The 25954-nt window shown below is 41.1% G+C and overlaps 1 protein-coding gene across 1 annotated transcript; it reads left to right on the forward strand.

Annotated features, from left to right (window-relative positions):
- eif3s6ip (eukaryotic translation initiation factor 3, subunit 6 interacting protein) lies at positions 1 to 24715 on the forward strand. The gene is made up of 15 exons (XM_059953523.1): positions 1 to 179; positions 4666 to 4708; positions 7846 to 8056; positions 8193 to 8272; positions 8712 to 8773; positions 10458 to 10527; positions 11432 to 11505; positions 12671 to 12842; positions 16708 to 16862; positions 17686 to 17856; positions 19195 to 19328; positions 20569 to 20742; positions 22527 to 22716; positions 22931 to 23011; positions 23852 to 24715. Exons 1-15 carry the CDS (start codon positions 147 to 149, stop codon positions 23885 to 23887), a joined length of 1686 nt encoding a protein of 561 aa, XP_059809506.1. The 5' UTR covers positions 1 to 146; the 3' UTR covers positions 23888 to 24715.
- The last annotated feature ends 1239 nt before the right edge of the window (positions 24716 to 25954 follow it).

Below are 25954 nucleotides of genomic sequence, written 5' to 3' on the forward strand. Positions count from 1 at the left end.
CCTTTTTAGCGGCGGAACTGTTGTTGGTGTCGGAGTGCCGTGGGGGGACGTAGTTCGCGAAGCACCAACTTGCCGGTTATTCATCGTGTGTTTCTGCTGAAAATTTAGCTGTAAAGAAATAGCGGAGGAAACCTACAAGCGCCAAGATGTCGGGGTTTGTGGATGAGTACACGACAGATGTGAGTATGTAGCGAATGCCTGTTTGTTTCTGAAGGTCTGGTTCAGGTTCAGTGTTTCCCCACAGAGAGCACGAGGTCTGCGGCCTAAGAGGCGAGCGATCCGGTTGATCTACAAAACTAAATTCTTCGCATTAATGTTTGAAACGTTCCTTTACTTATATCCTTCCTTGGAAGAAGATATATAGAAAAACCCTGAGACGTGTAGGTTCTTCAACAGGTGAAGCTGAAATGATGAAAGGTACAATATTAAAACCTTCAACTAAATATTTTAAATACAGTAGTACCAATCCTTTACCATTGGGATAATGACATCCACTGTGCAGCTTCTTTCCTCACCCAGTTTATAGTCCAGCTCAGCTATTGTTCGCTCTTCTGTCTTCTGAGACAATGAGCATAATGTCCTTGATAAATGTTGCATTGCAATTCATAATAGCGAGTTCTAGATAACACTGGACAACATTTTTTTCGAAAGTTTGGCTTCCTCAGAATTTTTTTTGTTTATGATAGACTTCTTGTATCTGAACACAAATATAATTCTTGTATCATGTAGGAATTTGGAGAAACAAGAAGTTAACTTTTATTGAATATAAATAACTTTGCAATAACTCAACCAAGCCAAAAATGTCTTGTAGATAATTTTGTTTGTACTCAGTATCTGAGGCTTCTTGCTTAAGTGTCTAACAATAATCAGCTAGCATTGATGGATTCCAGTTGCCCTGATACAGTTTCTCCATGACCAGAAAGTCCTGGTGAAACTTTTCACCGTGCTCGTCGCTGACAGCGCCAAGATTTGCAGGGAAGAAGTCTAAATGGGAATGCAGAAAATGAATCTTTAGTGACATGTTGCACTTCATGGTTTTGTATGCTTGAAGCACCTTGTCAACCAGCTGCACATAGTTTGGTGCTCTGTAGTTGCCAAGAATATTTTCAACAACATCCTTGAATGCCTTCTTTGCGATTTTCTCCAGATCCACTAGAAGTTCTTCCAATTGCCTGTCATTGATGACCTATTTGATTTGTGGCCTTCCTTAATCTTGGCATTCTGACTTGAATTATGAATTAAAATAACAAATATAGGCAATTTCAAATACAATGGTGTGTGGAAGGGAAATTTCAGGATAATTTTCATGATCAGGGGCCCAAAGTCCATGAGGTACACCCAGAGGTATTCAGGAAACAAAATCTTAGTTGTCCTGCATAATTAAGACTCATTAGGACCAGTACATTTTAGTCCAATTAAACAGCAATCGCCTATTTTGCCAGACAACACAATAGCAACCAACAATTTACAAGGCATTAGTGTAAATGGCCATGAACAATCAGAATCAGGTTTAATATCACTGGCATATGTCATGAAATTTGTTGATCAACAATTAGCAGAATGGTCACCTGCAAATGTCAACAATCAAACTTAAATGTGAACATTTGAACAGACTCAATAATCCACAGAACAAGGAGATCAGGAAAGACCATTTAACGGATGTTGTGCAGGGACAGGGTATTACATCTGAGTGAGTTTTGTTGAGAAGCTGGATAGCGACAGGAAAGAAGCTTCAAAGATGACGTGTAATGCTGGTGATGATAGACTTGCAGCGTATCCCTGATGGCAGTTTGGTGAATCGGTGACCTCTAGGGTGGGTGGAGTCAGCAGAAATTTTTCCGGCTCTTTTCTTCGCTGTGACTATGAACAGGTCTTTTACTGTCGGTCGCTGACAGCCAATGATCTTCTCTGTTGAGTGGGCTGCTCACTGCAACCTGGACTAGGAGAGGGAAGAGTTGGCGGGAAACCAAACAGTGATAGAGGTGGTCACAACACTCATCAGGCAAGATTAAATTAATCAGGATATGTCCTGAACTGGCATAGGAAGAACAGCCTCAACTGGGATTTCATTGTACTGTTTTGGTAATGATAGTCCCCAAGAATTTGAATAGCTCAGCCACATACACAGCCTGATCCTTAATTTCCAGGGGTGGTGCTGGTAGGGGGTTGTCAGTGGAAGTCAATCCGTATTTCCACTCTCTTGATAACATTAAGCTCCAATATGATATGAGCACACCATGTTGCAAGATGCATCTTTTGATGTATATCATATTGGTCTTGAGACCAATACAGTCATGTCAACTGCAGACTTTAGGATATAAATGGATTTGTCTGGAAGTACAGTCATTTGTATAAAGTATGAACAGGAGGGGTGAAAGAACACATCCTTGGGGAAAGCCTTTGCTTATAGAAATTGGATCAGACAAGCAGGAGCCCAGCCTTACATACGCCTTCCTTTCTTTTGGCCCTTCGAGCCGTGAAACCCAGCAACCACCCAATCTGACGAAGGGTCTCGGCCGGAAACGTCGACAGTGCTTCTCCTTATAGATGCTGCCTGGCCTGCTGTGTTCCACCAGCATTATGTGTGTGTTGTTTGAACCACCCAACAAGCCCAATTTAACCTTAACCCAATCGTGGGACAATTTACAAAGACCAGTTAACCTACCAGGTACATCTTTGGGCTGTGGGAGGAAACTGGAACACCTGGGGAAAACCCACGCATTCCACAGGGAGGATGTACAGAGACTGCTTACAGAGGGCACTGGGACTGAACTCCAAGCTCCGATTCCCTGAACTGTTAGAGGATATTTCTACTGTGCTGCCCCAGAAATTTTTGGCAAGTCTAGCAATTGTTGCCCATTTCCAGACTCGATGGGCCAAACGGCCTAATTCTGCTCCTCTGTCTATGGTTTTGTGTCATTTGAAGGGTAATTTGTTGGACTGTATCATCATTGAATGTCACATTACTATGTCTGGAGTCTTATACAGACCAAAGAAGGTGGCAAATTTATTCCTCTTTTAAACAAAGCTAGTTCTGTGCTCTTTAACCACAAGTCTGGGTTTGCTTTATTAACCATGCTTATATTTGCTAGTAGGCATTGTGGAACTGGAATTATGTTACCAGATAATAGTTTAAACTAGATTAGTACTCCACTAAACCATGATCTGTACTCCGTGTGCATGCTCAGTAGAGCACTGAACTTTGAATTCTGAAACAAACTTTACACAGCTACAAAGTATGTCACCATATACAAAACTGAGATTAGTTTTCTTGTGGCCATTCACAGTAAATCCAAGAAACACAGTAGAATCAATAAATGACAGCACCCTACAGAATGAACAATGTGCAAAAGACAACAAAGTATGCAAATAAAAATAAGCAATAATTATTGAGAACATGAGATAAAGAGCCCTTGAAAGTGAGTCCATGGGTTGTGGGAACAGTGGGAGGAGTGAAGTTACCCCTCTGGTGCAAGAGCCTGATGGTTGAGGGGTAATAACTGTCCCTAACCCTGGTGGTGTGGGACCTGAGGCTTCTTTCTGATGGCAACAGCAAGAAGAGTGCTAATCGGGAGACCACTTTAAATAAACACGGTACACAGAAAACCATCCCAGTCAAAGTATACTTAACAAGATTAAAACACAAGGGCTTAAACAATAGATAAGAAAACAATTAACATACAGGTGCACAGGCCTGCATGAATCATCACCATCATTTCTGACTCTGAATTTACATCCTATTAGTAAACAGTGTTTGTCGCACATATGTACTGCTGCAGCCGTTCAGCATGTTAAATTTACATCAGCAATGATCTCAGCAAGCTCATCTATGTATTTATCTGCTGCTTCGTGCTGCAGACGCTTTATCACCACAAATCCTTCAAAATTTAATGCAGTCTTTTAAAATTTCTGAAACTAGCCTGCTGAATTTTCATAATTACCTTCAATTTTCAGTTTGTTATAATATATATCTTGTTTCATGATCAGCTTATACTATTAAGTAGCATAGGTTCACTCTAACACTGACGAATTCAATACCCAATCAAGATCTACAGTTATTACTTTATGCAGTGTTTTTCTATTTATCATTCACTCCCGTTCATTACATATGTGAGGTTATTTCTCAGACCTGTCTGTCATGTACTGAGACCTGCGCAACGCCCTGGGAACCTTCCCAACAACTTGTGGAATTTTCCATTTGTGATTCATGTCAGCGCTCAAAAAATTTCATATTTTAGATGAGTGGTAGTGGTTATTCAGTGACAGTGATATCATTGAACGTCATGAAGCATCAGTGATAAATATCTATGTAACACAAATATTACTTATAATCCAAAGCCTGACAATTGTTCAGAATAATGAATGTTAAGCAACATTAGCCAAACTAGCCTGTTACCACCGGTCACTGCGTAATGATATTTATTCCTAAGAATGCTTCTCTGCACAATTCTGTCTAGCCATATTTTGGTGCTGAGCATACTGTAATTTGTCACTTAATATTTTGTAGGTATAGAATTGTTTGTAGGATGAGTTGTTTGTACAATTTTTTTTGTTGTGTGAATGACTGAAATCTGAATGCTTCATGGACGAGTTTGTATTGTACCCTGCAATCTCAATGTGTTTTTGAGTTCACAGCACTTATATTGTTTTCACTTTTGTTCGCAGTACGATCCGTATGCCTACAATGTGGACTACGACCTTCATACTGGTAAATCCTTATTGAATTTTTTTTTACTGTTAAGTGCCGTCAAGCTGCTTTGAGCTGAGGAAAAGAGTTGAGCAGAACTGAGCCCTTTGTGAGGTGGCTGAGTTTGACCATGAGTGCAGCAGTTTGTTCTACAAAGAGTGTGGCTACGACAGCTTGCCCGTCTGAGGAGTGTTTGGGGAAGCCTGCCTGAGCCTGATCAATAAGGCCATAAGATAAAGGAGCAATATTAGGCCAGTCAGCCCACTGAGTTTCTCACCCATTCCATCTCATTCTCCTGCCTTCTTTTCACAACCTTTGATACCCTTGCTAATCAAGAACCTATTAACCTCCACTTTAAATATACCCGATGACCGACTCCAAAGCCGTCTGTGGCAGTGAATCTGACAGATTCATTCACCTCCTTCTGGCTAAAGAAATTCCTTCTCATCTCTGTTCTAAAGGGGCATGCTTCAATTCTGAGGCTATGCCCTCTGGTCCTCTCTTGGAAACATTCTCACTGTGTCTGTTCTGTCTTGGCCTATTCATGAAACCACTGGACCGACTGCTCGCACTAAGTAGTCTGTGTAGTTCCCCAGGCAGAGCCATTCACTGGGGAATGGAGCAGAGAGCCCAGTACAAGAACTACTTGTGGCCTTGGATAGCTCTTTAAAAAAATCTGTGTCTTCATTGGGTCTCTCTACTCCTCTTTCTCAGGATCAGCATAAACTGCTGTCCCTGTGTTTTTTTAAAGTGGTAAATCTGTCATGCGCTGCTGATTAATCACCCTACCATGGAATTTAAAGTAGATTGTAGGCATTTTTGAGCATTTCATTGTGGTGAGCGAAGAGAACACTAACCATATGAATAACAGTGCATGCATTCTGATTGAAAGAAAAGCTGTTGCTCATCCTGGCTGCCCTAGAATATTATTTTGGGTCCTTTATCCATAGAAAGGATGTGCTGGTGTTGGACAGGGTCCAGAGGAGGTTCATGAGAATGATCCTGCAAACGAAAGGGTTAATAATGAGCGTTTGATGGCTGTGGGCCTGTGCTTGCTGGAGCTCAGAACAGTGGGGGGAGGGGTGGGTCTCATTAAAACCTATCAAATATTGAAAGGCCTATATAAAGCGGATGTGGGGAGGATGCTTTCAATGGTAGGGGCATCTAGGATTAGAGGGTACGGCCTCAGAATAGAAAGATGCCGCTTTAGAGAGATATGAGGAGGAACTATTTTACCCAGAGGAAGGTGAATCTGTGGAGGCCAGTATTTAAGTCAGAAATTGATATATTCTTAATTAGTGAGGGTGTCAAATGTTTCAGGGAGTGGGTAGAAGAATGGGAGTGAGAGGGATAATAAATCAGCCATGATGGAATGGTAGATCAGACTCAAAGGACCAAATGGCCTAATTCTGCTCCTATATCTTACGGTCTTATGCTCTTATTACCAAAATGACAATGAAGTTGGTTAGTAGAGCTTTTAATCTTGATATGCTCGCCTGTGAGAATTTTTTTTAAATCCTAGATTATATAAAAGCTCAGAGCTCAGTTTGAGGAAAATAAACTTATTGTGATTTAAGAACTGGAAAACGCTTGAAATGAGATCTTTGTTGAGTAGGTTGTAACTTGTGTGTCCATTTGGAGGTTACCTCTGGCTCAGTACTGAACCGTATCATCCAGTGTGAATTTCCAAAGTTTAGTGTAACGCTCAGCTATATCGGTTTGTACGTATCTAGGGGAGACCCTGTACCCCGCCCAACCTTGTCTCACAGTTGCGTCGGTTGCTGTGCAATGCCAACTGATCAGCCAGCACACAATGTACATTTTACAAATTATACTTCATAAATCTACTTGGACCATGACATTAATAAAGATACAATACAAAAAGGAATGAATGGAGACAAAAAAAAAGGTGCCAGACTTATCAAAGTTCAGTTTCTTTGTGCACATACAGTTGGAGCTCAGGACCACCTGAAGTGATCGACCAGAGCACTCCCAGCACGTCTGTCTTCCTCTCATCTCCCCACCAACTCCCCAAAAGCCCACGAAACACTAGCTTACAGACCCACTTGGTCTGTAATATCTATCCCAATTGGTTAACAAATGAATACAATTCTCGTTATCAGTAATTATAACCCAAACAAGCTGCGAGGGAACGCACTCTCTCACCAGTTAACGTAACAAAGAAGCCATTTTGATTAACGTATACAGTAGCATAAAGAAGAAACCCCTTACATTAGTATTTAGTATTTTACATTAACTAGTTAGTTTTAGCACTGGAGAGGTTGGAAGAAAGAGATTTCAGTTACACTGTTTACTGCAACTATGGATAACAAATGTAGTTGACCTAGTGCGAGATGAGGAACTGCTGTATGCTTCTTCTTCCAGAAACATGGCTCCAGGCTAACTGCCCATGCACCATCAATCTTCAGGCCTTGTTACTCAGGGATTTGTGCTAATATTATTTTGTGACTGTATTGTGCTGCTGTGTGTGGGGGTCAGGCAGCATTTGAGCGTCAGCATTTTGGATTGAGCCCTTTCATCTGGACTGAACAAGTAGAGGGTTGTTGAAGAGGGGTAGGACAACACACGGTCATATTGCTGCTGTTTCACATTTTACTCAACTGCCAGTTTTATTATAATAATGCCAGTAACATTATACTGCCCTACATGCACCCTACACTTTATAGCAAACTGTTAATCTTCAGGCAGTGCCACTCAGGGACTAGTCTTAATATTATTTTGTGACTGTGTATAGTGGATATCTGCTGTGTGTGACTATATGCACTGTGTTTTGCAAATTGGTCCTAAAGGAACAATGTTTCATTTAGCTGTATACATGTGCAAGGTTGAATCACAGTTGAATTTGAACAATCTTCAACTAGCCAGAGAGTGGTGAATCTGTGGAATTCATTGCCACAGGCAGCTGTGCAGGTCAAGTCTTTCTGTACGTTTAAGGCAGAAGTTAGTAGATTTGTGATTGGTCAGGACATGAAGGGATACAGGAAGATGGCAGGAGATAGGGACTAAGGGAAAATGGATCAGCTGTGATGAAATAGGAGAGCAGACACAATGGGCCAAATGGCCTGATTCTGCTCCTATATTTATGGTCTTGTAGTTCATTTTCAAGTATTTTAAAAGTATTCTACATGTGTTCTCAGGAGATCCCAAGCAGGACCTTGCTTACGAGCGACAGTATGAACAGCAAACATACCACGTGATCCCTGAAGTAATTAAAAATTTTATCCAATATTTCCACAAAACTGTCACGGACCTGATTGATCAGAAGGTCTACGAACTACAGTCCAACCGCGTGTCCAGTGACATGATTGAACAGAAGCTTTATGAGATTCAGGATATCTATGAAAACAGGTACAAATATTAAAAAGCACACATTTATATGCTTGTATGTCAGTAATGTAGAAGAAGCAGTTAATGTTTTAGATTAATTTATTTTAAAGAAGAATAATTCTATATGTTTATTAATTCCCCTATTACGCTTCCTCAGCTGGAATAAACTGACTGAGAGATTCTTCAAAAACTCTCCCTGGCCAGAAGCAGAAGCTATTGCCTCCATATGTCGAAATGGTAGGATTTCAGTTTTCAAATTAGTATTACTTGATAAAATACTCCTGTAAAATGTAGTCTAACCTTGCATAATGTGTCCTAGCTGATACTGTTAAAATCTACTTGGTATGCATATTTTCTGTTTTAATCTGTTGAATGTTTGCCATTGTGTGGATGTCTTCAGGGAATCTCAGAAATTTTTCCCCAAATTAAACCAGATTCTTTCCTTAGTTTGATCTAATTTGTGCTTTTGAACTGTGCAGCCAGTCAGAGTGCTCTCCCAAGGTACATCTGTAGAAGTAGGAGGTAACTAGACCTGCCATTCTTGGGAATACATTGAGCTTTTTAATTTAATAATATTGTGGTAGCTCATTTCTGTGTATGGGGTGTTCATAAGTCAAGCATTTGTAACCCATGAATTGCCTGTAACTTTATTCACATGCTTTATTCTCTGTTCCAGATGCCGTCTTTCTTATTCTGTACAAGGAGCTCTACTACAGGCATATTTATGCTAAAGTTAGCGTAAGTTGATACTTCAGTTACTTAAACATACAAAATCGCAAGCAGCTTTTAATTACTCATGTAAATACACAGATTTTCTTTATATTTTTATTTGTGCTCAATAAAACAGCACGGACTTTCGTTCCTGTAAGTTATGACAAACAAAGACACATTTTACTTTAGAGACATGAAACTGCTGTGTGTGACTATAAGTGATTTTTTCTTAATTGAAGTACATATGTCACCATTTACAAACCTGAGACTCATTAACCAGAAGACGTACTGAATAAATTTATCGATTAATAACCATAACAGAGTCAATGAAAAACTGTACCAACTTGGGCATTCAACCAGTGTGCAAAGGACAACAAATTGTGCAAAGGTAAAAAGAAAGAAATAATAAATAAATAAGCAGTGAATATTAAGAACATGAGATGAAGAGTTCTTGAAAGTAAATCCATAGGTTGTGATGGGGCAAGTGAAGTTGAGTTATTCTCTTTAGTTCAAGTGCCTGATGGTTGACGGTTAGTAACTATTCCTGAACATGGTGGTGTGAATCCTGAGGCTCCTATACCTTCTTCTCGATGGCAGCAGCAAGAAAAGAGCATGGCCTGGATGGTGGGGATCCTTGATGTTGGTTTGCTGCGACAGCATTCCTTGTAGATATGCTCAATGGTGGGGAAGGCTTTTACTGTGATGGACTGTGGATACAGCTAATTTATAGGCTTTTCCATTTAAGGGCATTGATGTTTCCATACCAGGCCATGATTTAGTATTAGATTGTGGAAGTTTTGACATTCTTAGTTACATATTGATAGATTTTAAGTTTCTGACAATGTTAATTCTGTTTGTACTGAGGGAGACTATTAATGAATCTGGCTCATGGGAGCAATCCTATTGATCCTATAAACACAAGAAAGTCTGCAGGTGCTGAAAATCCAAACCATAACGAACAAAATGCTGCAGGAGCTTAGCAGGTCAGGCAGCACCTGCGGAAATGAATATACAATTAACGTTTGCTTCAGGACTGAGAAGGAAGGGGGAAGAGGTGGGGGGAGTGGAAGGTGATAGGTGAAGCCAGGTAGTTGGGAAACGTTGAGGACTAGCGAGGAATGAATCTGATAGGAGAGGAGAGTGGACCTTAGGAGAAAGGGAATGAGGAGGGACTCAGCGGTTAATACGCAGGTGAGAAGCAGGAATAGGTCAGAATGGGGAATAGAGGAAGGGGGTAGGGGGGTAGGATTTGTTTACTGGAAGGAGAGATCAAAATTCATGCCATTTGGTTGAAGGGACAAAATATAAGGTGTTGCTCCTCCACCCTGAGAGTGGCCTCCTCTTGGCACCATCTTGTTTTCTCTATTCCATCTCTTCTTGTTTCTCTAATCCTCCATGTACTGCATGTCCTTCAACACCCCTTGGAGCCTTTTTGCCATTAAATTTAAGCTGAAGGGATAATTTATGGTAGCGAGTTAACCTACTAACATATTTTTGGGATGTGCAAGGAAACTGCAGCACCCGTGAGTAGCTGATGGGGGCCACAGGGAAAGTTCAAACTGCACAGATGGCATCTGAGATCAGATGAACATGGGTCCCTGGGGCTGTGAAAGAGATACAATAACAGTTCTGCGTTAAATTATATTTTTAATGCATAACTTAGTGCATCTGTGATGTTCCTTTATCATTAAATATTTCTTGTACTCCCTAGGGTGGACCTACATTGGAACAGAGGTTTGAATCTTACTACAATTACTGCAATCTGTTCAACTACATTCTCAGTAAGTATTTTAGTGAAATAGCTATTCAGTTTCTCTTCATTCTAAAGGTTCCATATCTGACCCCTTTCTCTCATTTTTTTTTCCTCCTACTCCCACATTTTTTGTTATTCCTCTCTGCTCCTTGTGGCACATTGAGTGGGAACTTTGCCGTTTCTTTAGCATTTTGTCTTTTTTATGAGACCGAGTTTCTAGCTCGACGCTCAACCCAGCACGGATGGAAAACGTGCAAGGACCTAGCCGGATTCGAACCCGGGACCACTTGTCTCTAAGTCTGGTGCTGATGCCACTACACCACTGGCTGGCCATCCCACTCCCTGAGATGGGGAGAAATTTGGCAAAGATTTAATAATTACATTGTCATATCTAGATGTGTTACAGTAGAAGGGATTGCCAGTCTGGACAATGTGGCAGAGTAGCTGTCCGGCATGTTGGATGCAGGGTTGATTAACAAGAGATCTGTCTTAAATTCTAAGAGTATATCTTGCAGTTGTGGCACAAAGGGATTCCCTAAAGGTTAACTTGCAGATTTAATCTGTGGTAAGGAAGACAAATACAATGTTAATAAGATTTCATTGAGGTCACCCCTCATTCTTCTGAATTCTAGTGAGAAGAGGCCCAGAGCCAACGAACACTCCTCATATGACAAGCCTTTCAATCCCGGAATCATTTTCACGGACTTCCTTTGAACGTGCTCCAATGTCAGCACATCTTTTCTTAGATAAAGGGACCCAAAACTGCTCACAGCATTTTGTGTGTGTGTTGCTATCAAAAAGTATTTGGAGTCAATAATTCCTTCATGCACAGTCTCCTCATTCGAGGCTGCTACTTCGTATAATAACATAAACAGATCTACATTTGTTTAACTCGTTTCTAAATTTTAAAATATTTTTGTCATCCTCTTTAGATGCCGATGGTCCTGTTCCCCTAGAACTCCCCAATCAGTGGCTATGGGACATCATTGATGAGTTCATTTACCAGGTGACTTTCCACCTTTTTCTTCATGTCAACTTGCCTGGATGTCAACCATAAGCAGCATCTCCTTTCCATTTCAGTAGGACTTGCGTGTTTGCAGAGCAGGCAGGGTGTTAATTTACTTTTGGCTGCTCCTGTATGTGTGGCTCTGCAGTGTTTACTGTCCGTACTTGTCCTCTTGTTTTGGCTGTCACAGCTGGCTGTGAACACAAGGCTTATTTTTTGTAAAGTGTGATCTGAGTCCTGTGCCTCTAGAACCACAATTTGACTGCTGATTTAAAAAAAGTCTTAAAATCTAGAATAGTTCTGGCTTTAAACCAAGGTATATCTTGTGGATTTTCCTTCTTTGAGGAAAAAAAGAATTCTTATGAAACACTGCATTATAAAGCGGGGGGCATAATGACAGCTAGTTAAGCCTTTCATTTAGAATATAGAACTTTACAGCACAGTACAGACCTCCGGCCCAAAATGTTGTGCCATTCTTGTAACCTACTCTAAGATTAATCTAACCCTTTCCTTCTATGTAGCCCTCTATTTTTCTACTACCACCCCTAGCAGGGCGTTCCACGGACCAACCAATCTGTTCGTTTAAAAGGAAAACTTAATCCGATATTTCCCCCCTACACTTTCCTTTAATTACCTTAAAATTATGGCCCCTTGGATTAGCCATTTCCATATTGTTTCTATCTATTTCATCTGGGTCTCTTGTCATCTAGTACACCTCTAACAAATCATCTCTCATCCTCCCTCACTCCAAAGAGAAAAGCCATAGCTCATTCAATGTATCCTCATAAGATATGCTCTCTAATCCAGGCAGCATCCTGGTAAATCTCTCCAAAGCTTCCACATCCTTCCTCAAATGGTGCGACCAGAACCGAACACAATATTTCAAGTACTCCAATATGTTTCTCTTAGTGTTTACATTAATGAACAGTGTTAGCTTCTAACCTCTGCGACACTGATCTGGGCTGACTGCTGACTCAAGGGTCTAAATCTGCCTTTGAACAGAGCCAAGTGGAGGTTTGTTTGCAGAGCAAACTAAATCATTTGGTTGAATGTCTAACTTTTGATGCTTCCCTCCTGCCATTTCCTGTGGAAATTTATTGCTCTGTCTATTTGATCAAGGTTGGAATGCTTCCATTTCCAACTTCTTATCTGATTCTCTGCACAGTTCCAATCTTTCAGTCAGTACCGCTGTAAAACAGCCAAGAAGTCAGACGAGGAGATTGAATTCCTGCGGTCAAATCCGAAGATCTGGAACGTTCACAGTGTCCTCAACGTCTTGCATTCCCTAGTGGATAAATCTAACATTAACCGTCAGCTAGAAGTCTACACCAGTGGAGGCAAGTATTGATGGTTCTTCGTTCTGTGAAGATGGTGCTTGTCTTCCCTTTAGTTCATTCGTTTTTTATTCATTTAGAGATGCAGTGCGGAATAGGCCCTTCTGGCCCTTTGAGCCGAGCCATTCAGTGACCCCTGATTTAACCCTAACCTAGTCACAGGACAATTTACAATGACCATTTAACCTACTAATTGACATGAGTTTGGACTGTGGGAGGAAACCGGAGCATCTGAGGGACGCCCGTGCAAACTCTGAACAGAGTACGCCGGGATTGAACTCTGAACTCTGACACCCCAAGCGGCAATGGTGTTGCAGTAACCGCTATCCTCTATTGCTGCTTGGTCTATATATACTTTGGAAATATTTAAAATATCTTTGTTTTCTGCACAGAAACATTTATCCATAATAGTGTTTTGATGTATATATAACAAATTATAAACCTACATGTCCAACTCAAAGTTATTGTATGCACAGGTGCAATGAAAATCTTACTTGCAACAGCATCGCAACGTAGCATCATATAGGCAGCGATCACCTAAATTAAGCATACTTGCCTTCATTGGTGAGGTTGTTGAGGTAAAGATTGTGAGGTCACATTGTGGCTGCATGATATTTAGGTTAGGCTACATTTGAAGTTTTGTCTGCAATTCTGGTTCCTGCATTTCAGGAAGGATGTGGAGGTCATGGAGACACTGCAGAAGTAGTTGTTCAGCAGCATATTGTCTAGATTAGAGACCATAAGAGATTGGAGCAGAATTAGGCCATTCAGCCCATCAAGTCTGCTCCACTATTCATAGCAGATTGATTATCCCTCAACTCCGTTCACTTGCCTTGTCCCGGTAACATTTAATGCTCTGACTAATCAAGAGCCTATCGACCTCAGCTTTAAATATATTTAAATATTAGGTAGGAAAAGATGTTGGAAACACTTGTAGTGTTTTCTCTGGATCCTTGAAGGGTAAAGAGTAACTTAACAGAAGTATATGAGATCATAAAAAAGCATAGATAAGGTAGACGCTAAGAAACTTCATCCTTCTCCCTGCAGGAGTATAGTAGCACAGCAGTTAGCCCCACACTTTACACCACCAGCGATAGGGTTCAGTTACTACCACTGCATGTCAGGCGTTTGTACATTCACCTCGTGACCGTGTGGACTTTCTCCTAGTGTTCTGGTTTCCTCCCACAGGCTAAAGATGTGCAGGTTAAGATTATTAAGTTGTGGGCACTGGAAACGTGGCAACACCTGTGGGCTGCCGCAGCACGTCCTCAAGCTGTGTTGGTCATTGATGCGAACAACGCATTTCACTCTGTTTCGATGTACATATCACAAACAAAGTGAATCTTTATACATTTCAAGTACTAGAGGGCATTGCTTTATGGTAAGGGGGAAAGTTCAATGGAATCAGGTTTAATGTCTTTGACATACTATGTTGTGAAGCTCGTTGCTTTGCAGCAGCATTACAGTGCAAGAGATGTGTTTCTCTCTGGGCAGTAAACCAACCTTTTGTTAACATGCAAAATGCTGGATTCTCCATTCTAAGTTTTATGTTGTATTTTTCAAACTTGTGGTTAACTTTGTGCGTCTACCTAATGCATAGTACAAACAATTTCTTGTATTCATCCACTAATTATATCTGTCACACTTCAAATTCAGTGCCATCCCAGACCTTGATTTTCACTTTCCTGCAGTGTCTTTCATGATACTAGGCACATTAGAAAGCTTAGCTAATAACACTGGACAACAAACAATTTTGCTTCCCGAATACCTTCAATGTATCTTATGAATTTTGAGCTACTGATGATGAAAATCACCATAAAATTTCCCTATCACGCACCATTTTTAAAAAATAAACCTGTTTATTATTTCAATTCATAATTCAAGTCAATTAAAATGTTGCCTACAATGTAAGCTGGTAAGTTTCCTATCTTGTCCAGGCATGCTTGGGCATGCTTAGGCAGCGCAGCTGCTGCATAGCAGGACAGGTTTTAGTAATTACTGGGTTCAGGACTGTAAGAATACTCCTAACCTACAGGTTTTAGTTTTTACCTCTCTTAGCAAGAAGAGCAATCTTGCTTAAATGGAAGGAGTCTACCCCTGCTACACATCTTCAATGGCTATGTGATATTATATCTTACTTAAATTTAGAAAAGATCCGCTGCTCAGTCTTAAATTCGAAACAATCTTTTTATGATATCTGGGGAACTTTCCTAAATTACTTTTCCAGTTTATGAAGTTTAACAGTGCAATGTATATTTTTATCTTCTCTTCTTAAGCGAATGTTTTTCTTTCTAATTATCCATTATCATCCATCAGCTTTTTTCTTTGGTAGTTGGTAGGGGGTTGACTTTTTTATATAAAAAAAAATTCTTATGATGTATGACTTATCTTTAAATTTTTGATTACAGAGTGGTATACCTTTATGTGTTATGCTATAACATTTTGATCAATTTTATTACAATATATGTACACAAGTTATGTTGAGATGTATCTATGTGTTGCACTCTGTAAATCTTGTTTTTTTTTTCTTCTGAATAAAAATATTGTAAAAAGAAAAGAAAGGACTGTAAGGATGGAATTGCTATTACCAGGCACAAAAATTTCTATGAAGGATTTTGATATTTGAGACAGATGCTTCCCAGAATAACTGATGCCAAGATTAAGAAAAGCATTTTTGTTGCTCCACAAATCAAACAGGTCATCTACAGAGCACCATACTACATGCAGTTGGTTGAAAGCATGCTTCAAGCATATAAAACCATGAAATGCAACATGTCGCTAAAGATTCATTTTCTGCATTCCCATTTAGACTTCTTCCCTGCAAATCCTGGTGCTGTCAGTGACGAGCACGGTGAAAGGTTTCACCAGGACATTGCAGTCATGGAGAAACGGTATCAGGGCAACTGGAATCCATCAATGCTGGCTGATTATTGTTGGACATTTAAGCGAGAAGCCTCAGACACTGAGTACAAATGAAAATCATCAACAAAATATTTTAACTTAGTTGAACTATTTCAAAGCATCAGCACTATTATGCAATTAAACTCATTATATCCAATAAAAGTTAATTTGTTGTTTCTCCAAATTCCTACGTGATATAACTAGTCTGAAATTGTAAGGCAACACGAGTGAATCTGCAGATGCTGGAAATAAATAAAAACACAAAATGCTGGCAGAACTCAGCAGGCCAGGCGGCATCTATGGGAGGAGGTAGTGACGACGGGGGTAAGGTTGGAATTAGAGCAAGGGGTGGTGAAGGGGTCTGAAATTATATTTCATCTTACATCTTCAAGCAGTCTATCATAAAAAAAAAATTATGAGGAAGCAACACTTCTGAAAAAATTTGTTGTCCAGTGTTAACTAGTTGATGTTTGCTGTTGTTCCTTTGCGCACTTTATGGTGCATCGGGCGGCGACCTTGCCATTTCTTTAGCACTTTTGACTTTATTTTTAAACGAGGCCGAGTTGCTAGCTTGATGCTCAACCCAGCACAGATGGAAAGAGTGTAAGGAGCTGGCCGGATTCAAACCCAGGACCACTCGCCTTGAAGTCTAATGCCGATGTCACTACACCACCGGCCAGCAAATTAGCTAATTAGCTCATCAAAATCCTCACGAAGGGTCTCAGCCCAAAACATTGATAGTTTATTCCTTTCCATAGATGCTGCCTGATCAGCTTCTCCAGCGTGTGTGTTGCTCTGGATTTCCAGCATTCTCAGAATCTGTTTTGATTAGCTAATAATCAGCTGCTTTTGAAATCTTTACAAACAACATTCTCCCACAAAGTAATTATAACAAGGTTGTGCTAGTTAAGACTAAATGGTATTTGCACTTACTCTGTAGTTAACATCTCCCATTGTTTGTTTACAGGAGACCCTGAGAGTGTTGCTGGGGAGTATGGTCGTCACTCCCTGTATAAGATGCTGGGTTATTTCAGCTTGGTGGGCCTCCTGCGTCTCCATTCACTGCTTGGGGATTACTATCAGGCCATTAAAGTGCTTGAGAACATTGAACTCAATAAAAAGGTATGTTTCATTTTATTGATATTGGATATTCTACTGATTGAAATAACACTTGTAAATGTCAGAATCAGGTTTAATATCACTGACATTTGTCATTAAATTTGTTTTGCAGCAGCAGTATGGTGTAATACATAAAATCTATACATTACTATATATAGTAATAAGAAATATAAGTGCAAAGGGAAAAAAGTTGAAGTAGGATACATGGGTTTATTGTCCATTCAGAAATCCGATGGCAGAGGGAAAGAAACTATTTCCGAAACGTTGAGTGTGTGCCTTCAGGCTCCTGTACCTGCTCCCTGATGGTAACAATAAGAAGAGCGCATATCCTGGGTGACGAGGGGGCAATCACAGTAAATACAAGAAACACAATAGAATCAATGAGGGATCACACCCAACAGGATGGACAACAACCAATGTGCAAAAGGAAAATAATAATAAATAAGTAATAAATATCAAGAACATGAGATGAAGAGTCCTTGAAAGTGAGTCCAGACAAGTGGGAACAGTTCAGTGATGGGGCGAGTGAAGCTATCCTCTCTGGTTCAAGAGCCTGATGGTTGATGGGTAATAACTACTCCTGCCACATATGCTTGTAGTGATCACAGCAGATAAGAAGTAGAACAATCATTAATCAGTTGTCCTCGCAGCGCCCTGATCAAGGGACAATGTCACAAATCGGTAATTCACAATGTCTTGCAGATTAGTAGGGAACTAGATTGCTCAAAGCTGTTAAATGGATTCTTGCAAACAAATACGTGGTTTAGAAAATAGTGAAAGCATTGTTATAAAGATATTTGAAGTCTGGTGTTTGGTTCCATTACAGAGTATGTACTCACGAGTACCAGAATGTCAAGTCACGACCTATTACTACGTGGGCTTTGCCTATTTGATGATGCGCCGTTACCAGGATTCGATCCGCGTGTTTGCCAATATCTTGTTGTACATCCAGAGAACCAAGAACATGTTTCAGCGCTCAACCTACAAATACGAAATGGTAAATCATTGAAATGCTTGTGATAAAATTAGAAATATTCAACAGTTCGGACAACATCATACCTGAATCTATGACTCTACATCTCAATGTACATCAGCATCTGCAGAGTGTAATACTGTGTCATTATGATATCAATATGAAGATCATAAAGATGTTTAATCCAAATGTTTGAAATTTTTTTTAAAAACTTAGAAATAATTGCTTCCAGATTTAGCACCTAGAACATTACAGCTCAGTACAGATCCTTCAGCCCACAATAATGTGCCAAACTTATTAACTACTTTAAGATCAATTTAACCCTTCCCTCCTATATAACCTTCCATTTTTCTATCGTCCGTTTGCCTAAGAGTTTCTTAAAAGCCACTAATGTATCTGCCTCTATCACCACCCCGGAAGAGTGTTCCATGCACTCACCACTCTTGGGGGAAAAAATTCTCTGGCTATCTGCTCTATCTATGCCCCATCATCTGTACTCCTCTATCAAGGCACCCCTCATCCCCCTTTGTTCCAAAGAGAAAAGCACTGATATGGTAGCAGCCAACCAGAAAAGGCTCCTTTTATTCCCACTCTTTGCCTCCTGTCAATCAGCCAATGCTCTATCCATGCTAGTATCTTTCGTAATACCATGGGCTCTTAACTTGTTGAGCAGCCTCATGTGTGACACCTTGTCAAAGGCCTTTTAAAAATTTAAATACACAATATTCACCAATTCTCCTTTGTCTAGCCTGCTTGTTAAACAGATTTCAGGCAAGATTTTCTCTTAGGGAAACCATGCTGACTTCAGCCTATTTTATGTGCCTCCAAGTACCCGGAAACTATGTCCTTAACAATCGACTCCCAACATCTTCCCAACCTTTTGAGGTCAGACTAACTGGCCTATAATTTCCTGTCTTTTGCCTCCCTCCCTTCTTGAAGAGTGCCAGCTGTAAGATCAGTGCTGTCTGTAAGGAGTTTGTACGTTCTCCCTGTGGGTTTCCTCTGGGTGCTCCAGTTTCCTCCCACATTCCAAAGATGGACGGTTAGAGTTAGTAAGTTATGGGCAGGCTATGTTGGCGCTGAAAACGTGGCGATGCTTGTGGGCTGCCCAGCATAATCCTCGCTGATTTGATGCAAACAATGTATTTCTCTTTATGCTTCTACGTACAGAAGATAAGTCTAATCTTTAAAATTAAAAACTCAAGTTCATTGTCATAGGTACACTGTATCTACCCAAATTACAAAATGCTGTGAAGATTAGCTTGTTTGCAGTAGCAACACGGTACATCACACATAATGCAAACATATTCTATTATTAACTGTAGTTGTTCTCTTTTGCCATGTCTTCACATCTAATTGCAGATAAACAAGCAGAATGAACAGATGCACAGTCTGTTGGCAATCGCTTTGACCCTATACCCAATGAGAATCGACGAGAGCATCCACACCCAGCTGCGAGAGAAGTATGGGGACAAGATGCTGCGTATGCAGAAAGGGTGGGTCTTTGTTTTTTTTCTTGTGTTGCAATAGCTAACTATACATATGTGCTTAAGACTTTTGCACAATACTATAGTGATTTTATGTATTGCACTGTACTGCTGTCACAAAAATACAAATTTCATGACGTGAGTATTGATAACCCTGATTCTGATATGGGTCTCTGGTATGGACAAAGTGGGAAGGGGCATGGTTGGGAAAGGGGGAAAGGAGCGGGGAGGGAGCAGAAAGCACCAGAGAGACATTCTATAATCAATAAATCAATTGTTTGGAATCAAATGACTTTGCCTGGTGTCTCAGGGCTGGGTGTGTCTGCTTCACCACCACCTGTCCCACACCCCTCCTTCACCATTTCCAACATCCTTTGCTCCTGCCAGATTTACAAACTTGGTCTCCAATTCATGGCAGATACAGAACTGTGCAGAAGTCTCAGGCACCCTAGCTATATATACGCTATGTGCCTAAGACTTCTGCACAGTACTGTACATGAGTCTCAATTTGGCACCTGTAAATACAGTAGAATGTTCAGTGTTTCATAACTTAATAACAAACCATGTAAGGGGATTCTGAGCCAGTAAATAGATAGTTTTTAAGGAACAGCTTACAGAGCAGTGGGAAGTAAACCCTTGGGCATTCTCTACCCTGAAGGGTTTGGAAGGATTGTTGCCTCTCAATAGTCAGGTCAATAGGTTACTAAAGGTATTTGAGGATTATGTGGATGAAGAATTAGTTCAAGATCTTGTTAAGTGGCGTAGCAAGCCAAAGGGGTCAAATTGTGTCCTGCTTCTTACAAATACTTTATTTTTCTATATGCTTTCCAAAACAACCCTGTGTAAATAATACATCTCTTCCCTCTATTGCAGATGATCTGAAGTTGCCATTTTTCCCCTCAGCTCTGACTGAACTGCTCTGCTTTTCGAAAGCTTTGTTTTAATATTAATCTTCCAATTTCTTCCCAAGTTCAAGTGTAATTATCATTCAGCTGTATACAAGAGTAGCCAACTGAAACAGTGTTCCTCTGAGGCCAAGATACAAAGCAATTACCAACAGCACACTGCACAGATAACACATATGGTTAAGATAATAGAAAAAGATAAAGCCACACAAAGAGGAATAAAATAATATAGGCCTTGTCCCTGAGTGGCATGACTGTAGATTGATGGGAAGTTATTCTTCCACTGAGCAAACACTGGAGGGCAGCACCAACAGGTAATGAAATCTAATATCATCTTCTTACAGAGAGATGCAGATATTTGAGGAGCTATTCAGTTTTGCCTGTCCCAAGTTCTTGTCTCCAGTGGTACCAAATTATGAGTCACTCCATGCCAACTATCACAAGGAGCCGTTCCTGCAGCAACTGAAAGTGTTTATGGACGAGGTACAGCAGCAGGCGGTACTTTCCACCATCCGGAGGTACGTGAACACAACATGCAGAAATTACCATGAATGATCCCTTTCATGTATTAACGTATTGCTGTCTTATCTCTAAGTCAAGTTTATTGTCATATGTGCAAGTAATGTGTACACAGGTACAATGAAAAGATTACAGCAGCAGCATCATAGGCACATAGCATCACATAAGCGGTATTCGCAGGAAAAACAAAACAGACGTTTATTTTATTTAGAGATGCAACATAGAATAGGCCTTTCCAGTACTTCGAGCTGTGCCACCCCAACAACACCAGCTTGACCCCAGCCTAATCACGGGGCAATTTGCAATGACCAGATAACCGAAACAAAAAGTGTTTGGATTGTGGGAGGAAACCAGAGTGAACCCAAGCATTCCACTGGGAGGACGTACAGAGTCCTTACAGTGGGATTGAACTCCAATTCCACGCCCCAAGATATAATAGCGCTATGTTATCATGGCACACTAATTAGACTATTTTTATAAGAAAGAACACAATAAGAGTCAAAAAAATCCCTTTTAATACAAAGTGATCAAAGTGGTAACGATGGTGCTAAACTGCAGTGATTAGGGTTGAGTTGGTTCTGCCATCAGATTTCTGAACGGATATGAACATCTCACTATTCCTGTTTTCTCTATTTATATATTTTTGTAGCTTACGTTTACTCTGTCTGTGCCATAAAATAACAAACGTCACGAAATAGACAAGATTCTGCAGATGCTGGAAATGCAGGCTGCACACACGCGTCAGGCAGCATATGTGGAAGGGAATGAATGTTTTTTTGGGCTGAGACCCTTAATCAGGACTGGAAAGTAAACTGCAGAAGACAGAAATTTCACAACATGTGTCAGTGATAATAAACCTGATCCTGGGTTCCAGTTGATTGAAGGGAAGTTACTGTTCTTGAACTTGGTGTGCGGACTTCATTCTTCCCCTCCATTATCACTGCGTCCCACCAACTCTTCAACTGTACTCTCCCAGACTCACTACCACAGCCACGTAACCCTCATGGGAACTTGTCTTCGCCGATGTCTTGTTCCACATGGCTTCCAGCTCCATTTTCAGGTCTCTCGGTTTAGGCACCTTGTATTTCATCTGAGTAACCTTGTATTTCAACCTGAATAAGATATCGACTTCTCCTACCAGTTTTAAAAAAGGGGGGGGAATCCTTTCCCTCCCCTCTTCTATTCCCCCACACTGGCCTTTTACCACTTCTCACCTTTCAATCACCTCCACCTGGTTCCATCCCCCTTTCCTTTCTCTCCAGCTCTTTACTTTTCCCACACACCAGACTTCACCTATCACCAAGCTATACCTGCTTCCCCTCCTCCCACCTTTTTTTAATTCTGGCATCTTCCCCTTCCTTTCCAGTCCTAAAGAAGAGTCTCAGCTTGAAATGTTGACTGTTCATTTCCATGGATGTTGCCTGACCTGCTGAATTCCTCCAGCATTTTGTATATGGGGTCTGTCTTTGATTCTATTGTGTTTCTTGTATTTACTGTGACTGCCTGCAAGAATGTGAATCTCAGGGTTGAATATGGTGATATATATGTACTTTGATAATAAATTTACTTTGCACTTTGAGATTCCTGGGCTGAGCCGGAAACCCTCCTCAGGGCAATTCAGAGAGACTTATTGAGCACTGCATGGGATATGTTTGCAAATCAGTTTAACTGAAGAGCCAGTGGATGGTGTTTACCTGAAAACCACCTGGAATTGTGCTCCATTTAATGTCATCGTTTGAGCACCTCTGTTTGGTTGAAACGTTGCTCTCTCTTCCCCCTACAGTTTCCTGAAGTTGTACACCACAATGCCTGTCATCAAGCTAGCTGGATTCCTAGACATGACGGAGCAGGAATTTCGCATCAACCTCCTGGTCTTCAAGCACAAGATGAAGAACCTGGTATGGACAAGTGGGATTTCGGCCCTCGATGGTGAATTTCAGTCTGCTTCTGAGGTGGACTTCTATATTGACAAGGTGTGTTTTACCTGTGAGGACTCCCTATTATTCCAGTAGATCTGAAATCCCTAGAATCTCAGCAATCTGGAAGGTACCATATCCACTTGTTGCTGACTGATTTAACATTAAAGATTCTGGCAAAGTAAGGGATTTTGGTGGAGGACTGGGCTGCTCCTTGGTCACGAATGGATTTGCATTTCTGTTTAACCTTTGCCTTTCCCCATTCTTTCAGGACATGATCCACATTGCAGATACCAAAGTGGCTAGGCGATACGGAGACTTCTTCATCAGGCAGATTCACAAGTTTGAGGAGGTGAGCCGAACATTTTGACTTCTTGCCTTACTGTTGTCCATCAGGGATGCAACCTGGATCGTCCTCAGTGCTCCTGAAATCTTCCAGCCTTTCTTTTGCCTCAGTAAAGCAGTCAGCATAATCAAAGACACCACCTATTCCAGACATTCTCTCTTCTCCCCCCTCCCATTGGGATGAAGATGCAAAAGCCTGGAAGCATGTTCTACCAGGCTCAAGGACAGCTGCCACATTGCTGTTATCAGACTCTTGAATGGATCTCATGTATAAGATGGAATCTTGACCTCACAATCTACCTCCTTGAGATCTTGAACCTTATCGTTTATCCACGCTGCACTTCCTCTGTATTCATTTCACTTTATTCTGCATTGTTGTTTTACCTTGTTCTACCTCAAAGCACGATATAATGATCTGATGTGTACGAACAAGCTTTTTAGTGTATCTTGGTGCATATGCCTCCAAGAGGACAACAGACTTGTCGTGGTTTGGAGGCTTGTGTACCTCAGTGACCCAGAGAGTGATGTTGGCTGGAGTCAAGGCATTGTGTTTTGGCTCTTAGTAGGGTCAAACAGGTCAAAGGGTGGAGGACAGACTAAGGGTGAAACACTGGTCCTCTAGGTTCAGGGATTCATCTTGGTGCTAGTAACCCTGACTGATCAAAAAAAGATTGTTAAGGAAATAGCAATGAAGAATATTTGATATAGACAGAAGGAGATGGAGGATCTTCCCTGCTGCCCTAAACAACAGTGGTGTAACAGGCAATGGAGCTTGGTACATGTGACAATAATAAAGCAATACCAATAACGAGCCCAGATATTCACGTGTTTGTTTTTTATATTCTAGCTCAACCGAAGCCTGAAGAAAATCAACCCACGATAATATCTGTGAAGACGTGGAGTGCTGCTTCCCGGCAACTGATGGTTGCTGAGTGAGTCTCTGTAATTGTTGCTCCTGTATATCTGAAGACCTGGATGTGTCACTTAGATATACTTAGCCAGAGATAAATTAACTCCTGGTTACAATGAAGCCTTCTGATATGTTTGTATACAGATCATTAGTACTTTGCATTGTTCTCAACAAGATCCAAGGCCAACTCAATAGGCATAAGATTGCTCTATTGAGTTAACATAAATCAAATTCAACTATCTTATTTCTAATGACCAACTGTCACTGTAGATCTAATTAAAACAATACGTCATAATACTTCTGTACTGCCATGCCTTGGTGGTTTTTTTTTTGCAAAAGCAGATGATGTATAAACAAATACTGAAGATCTCTTCAGCAACACACACAACATTGGAGGAACTTAGAAGGCCAGGCAGCATCCATGGGAAAGAGTACAGTTGACATTTTGGGCTGAAACCCTTCATCAGAACTCTTGATTACTCTTCCATAGATGCAGCCTGGCCTGCGGAGTTTGTCCAGCATTTTGTATGTAGGTTTTACTTTGGATTTCCTGCATCTGCAGATTTTCTCGTGTTTGAGATCAATTTCTTTACTAATTTTCAGCAGGTGTTTTGGAAAACTCCACAGAAATATAACTCTGAAGTTAATTAGGATAACAAACCTGTGCATGGCTCCATCTAACCGTCTATAAAACATCTGCCACGGAGACCTATCTGTAATTGTTTTTTTTACATTGACAGTCTGGATTTATTTAGCTGTCAATCCATCATTCAATAAACTAACTTTTATTGTTTAAGTCAACTTGTGTCAGTCAAAAAATTCTTTATGATGATTATGATGGCATCCGTCTGTCTTGAAAGGCCTGGGCAGACGGTATGGAGATCCTGGGGCACCCAGTCGTCCCTCGGCCTCACCAGTGTAGTCCAATGGAAAATAAGGCAATACGTTTGACACCGGCCTAGCTGCAGGAGCTGCCAGAAGGATGTTCAATGATGTCCAGGCGCCTGAGGGGCTCCACTCCAGATTTTCTGTCTGGGTTTACTCCCATAGCCTTCGTCTCTCCCAAGGCCACCCACAAGGCAGTGGGGCTATCTACCCATAGCTGGGGATTTGGTTCACGAGCATCAGGCATGTCCACATGCCGGTGGGCCCCCATGCTACATGTGAAGGGGCCAGACCTATGCTCTGTCCTCTGTGGTTCAGCCCAAGTCCGAAATGAGTTCAGTTTCTGTGTGCCACCAGCGAGGAGGCACGATATTAGGCTTCCTGTTGCAGAGGCTACATACTGACAGGGAGAAACTCTCACATTCAGCTCTCCTTTTCGCAAGACTGCTAGCCAGCGGGTGGAAGCGAGAAACGAGAGCAACAACCACTACCCAACCACACTTGAAGCGTCACAACCAGCGTTTGACACACAAAAATCTTTATGTACCTCTGCTATAGGCCCTCACAGTTTTGTACACCTCTATCAGGTACACTCCCAAGGAATTGGGTGGCATGGTAGCATAGTGGTTAGCACAATGCTATTGCGCCCGTGACCCAGGTTGATTTTAAAAGCACATTTATTATCAAAGTGTGTATACATTATACAATCTTGAGATTCGTCTCCTTAAAGAAGTCCAAAAGTATGTAAAATACCCAATGCAAAGGGGGGGTACAAATTGCACTAACAATAAAAGTAAGCAAATGTCATTTAGAATGAAAGTGGGTCCTCGGACATGAAGCCCAGAACAGGCCACAGCCTCGGCCTCAGTTCAGTACACAGCAGAGTGAACATCACAGAGCCAGAGCGGGCCTCTGCTTCAGTGCAGCAAAGAGCAGAGTGTTTGTCGTGGATCAGTGGGCAGAACTGGCCCAACCCTCGCCTCTGGTCCCAACACGCTGCCTTTTCAATCCACCTGTCCCAGCATTTAAATTGTCCAAACATTGGGTCGTCCCTCTCTCTAAGACCCGGACACATCGATTCGCTCTGGTTCTGGACCCCGCCGCCACGTTTGCATTGTCTGTAAACAGTTCTATGTTCTCCTCACGACCACGTGG

This window comes from Hypanus sabinus, chromosome 29 (genome assembly GCF_030144855.1).
Source record: "Hypanus sabinus isolate sHypSab1 chromosome 29, sHypSab1.hap1, whole genome shotgun sequence".
In the NCBI taxonomy this organism is placed as follows: domain Eukaryota; kingdom Metazoa; phylum Chordata; class Chondrichthyes; order Myliobatiformes; family Dasyatidae; genus Hypanus; species Hypanus sabinus.

Coding starts and splice junctions, on each gene's coding strand:
- eif3s6ip (XM_059953523.1), top strand. CDS start 147: ATGTCGGGGTTTGTGGATGAGTACACGACAGAT. Junction 19,329..20,568: donor ATGCTGCGTATGCAGAAAGG/GTGGGTCTTTGT, acceptor ATCTTCTTACAG/AGAGATGCAGATATTTGAGG. Junction 23,012..23,851: donor AGATTCACAAGTTTGAGGAG/GTGAGCCGAACA, acceptor TTTATATTCTAG/CTCAACCGAAGCCTGAAGAA.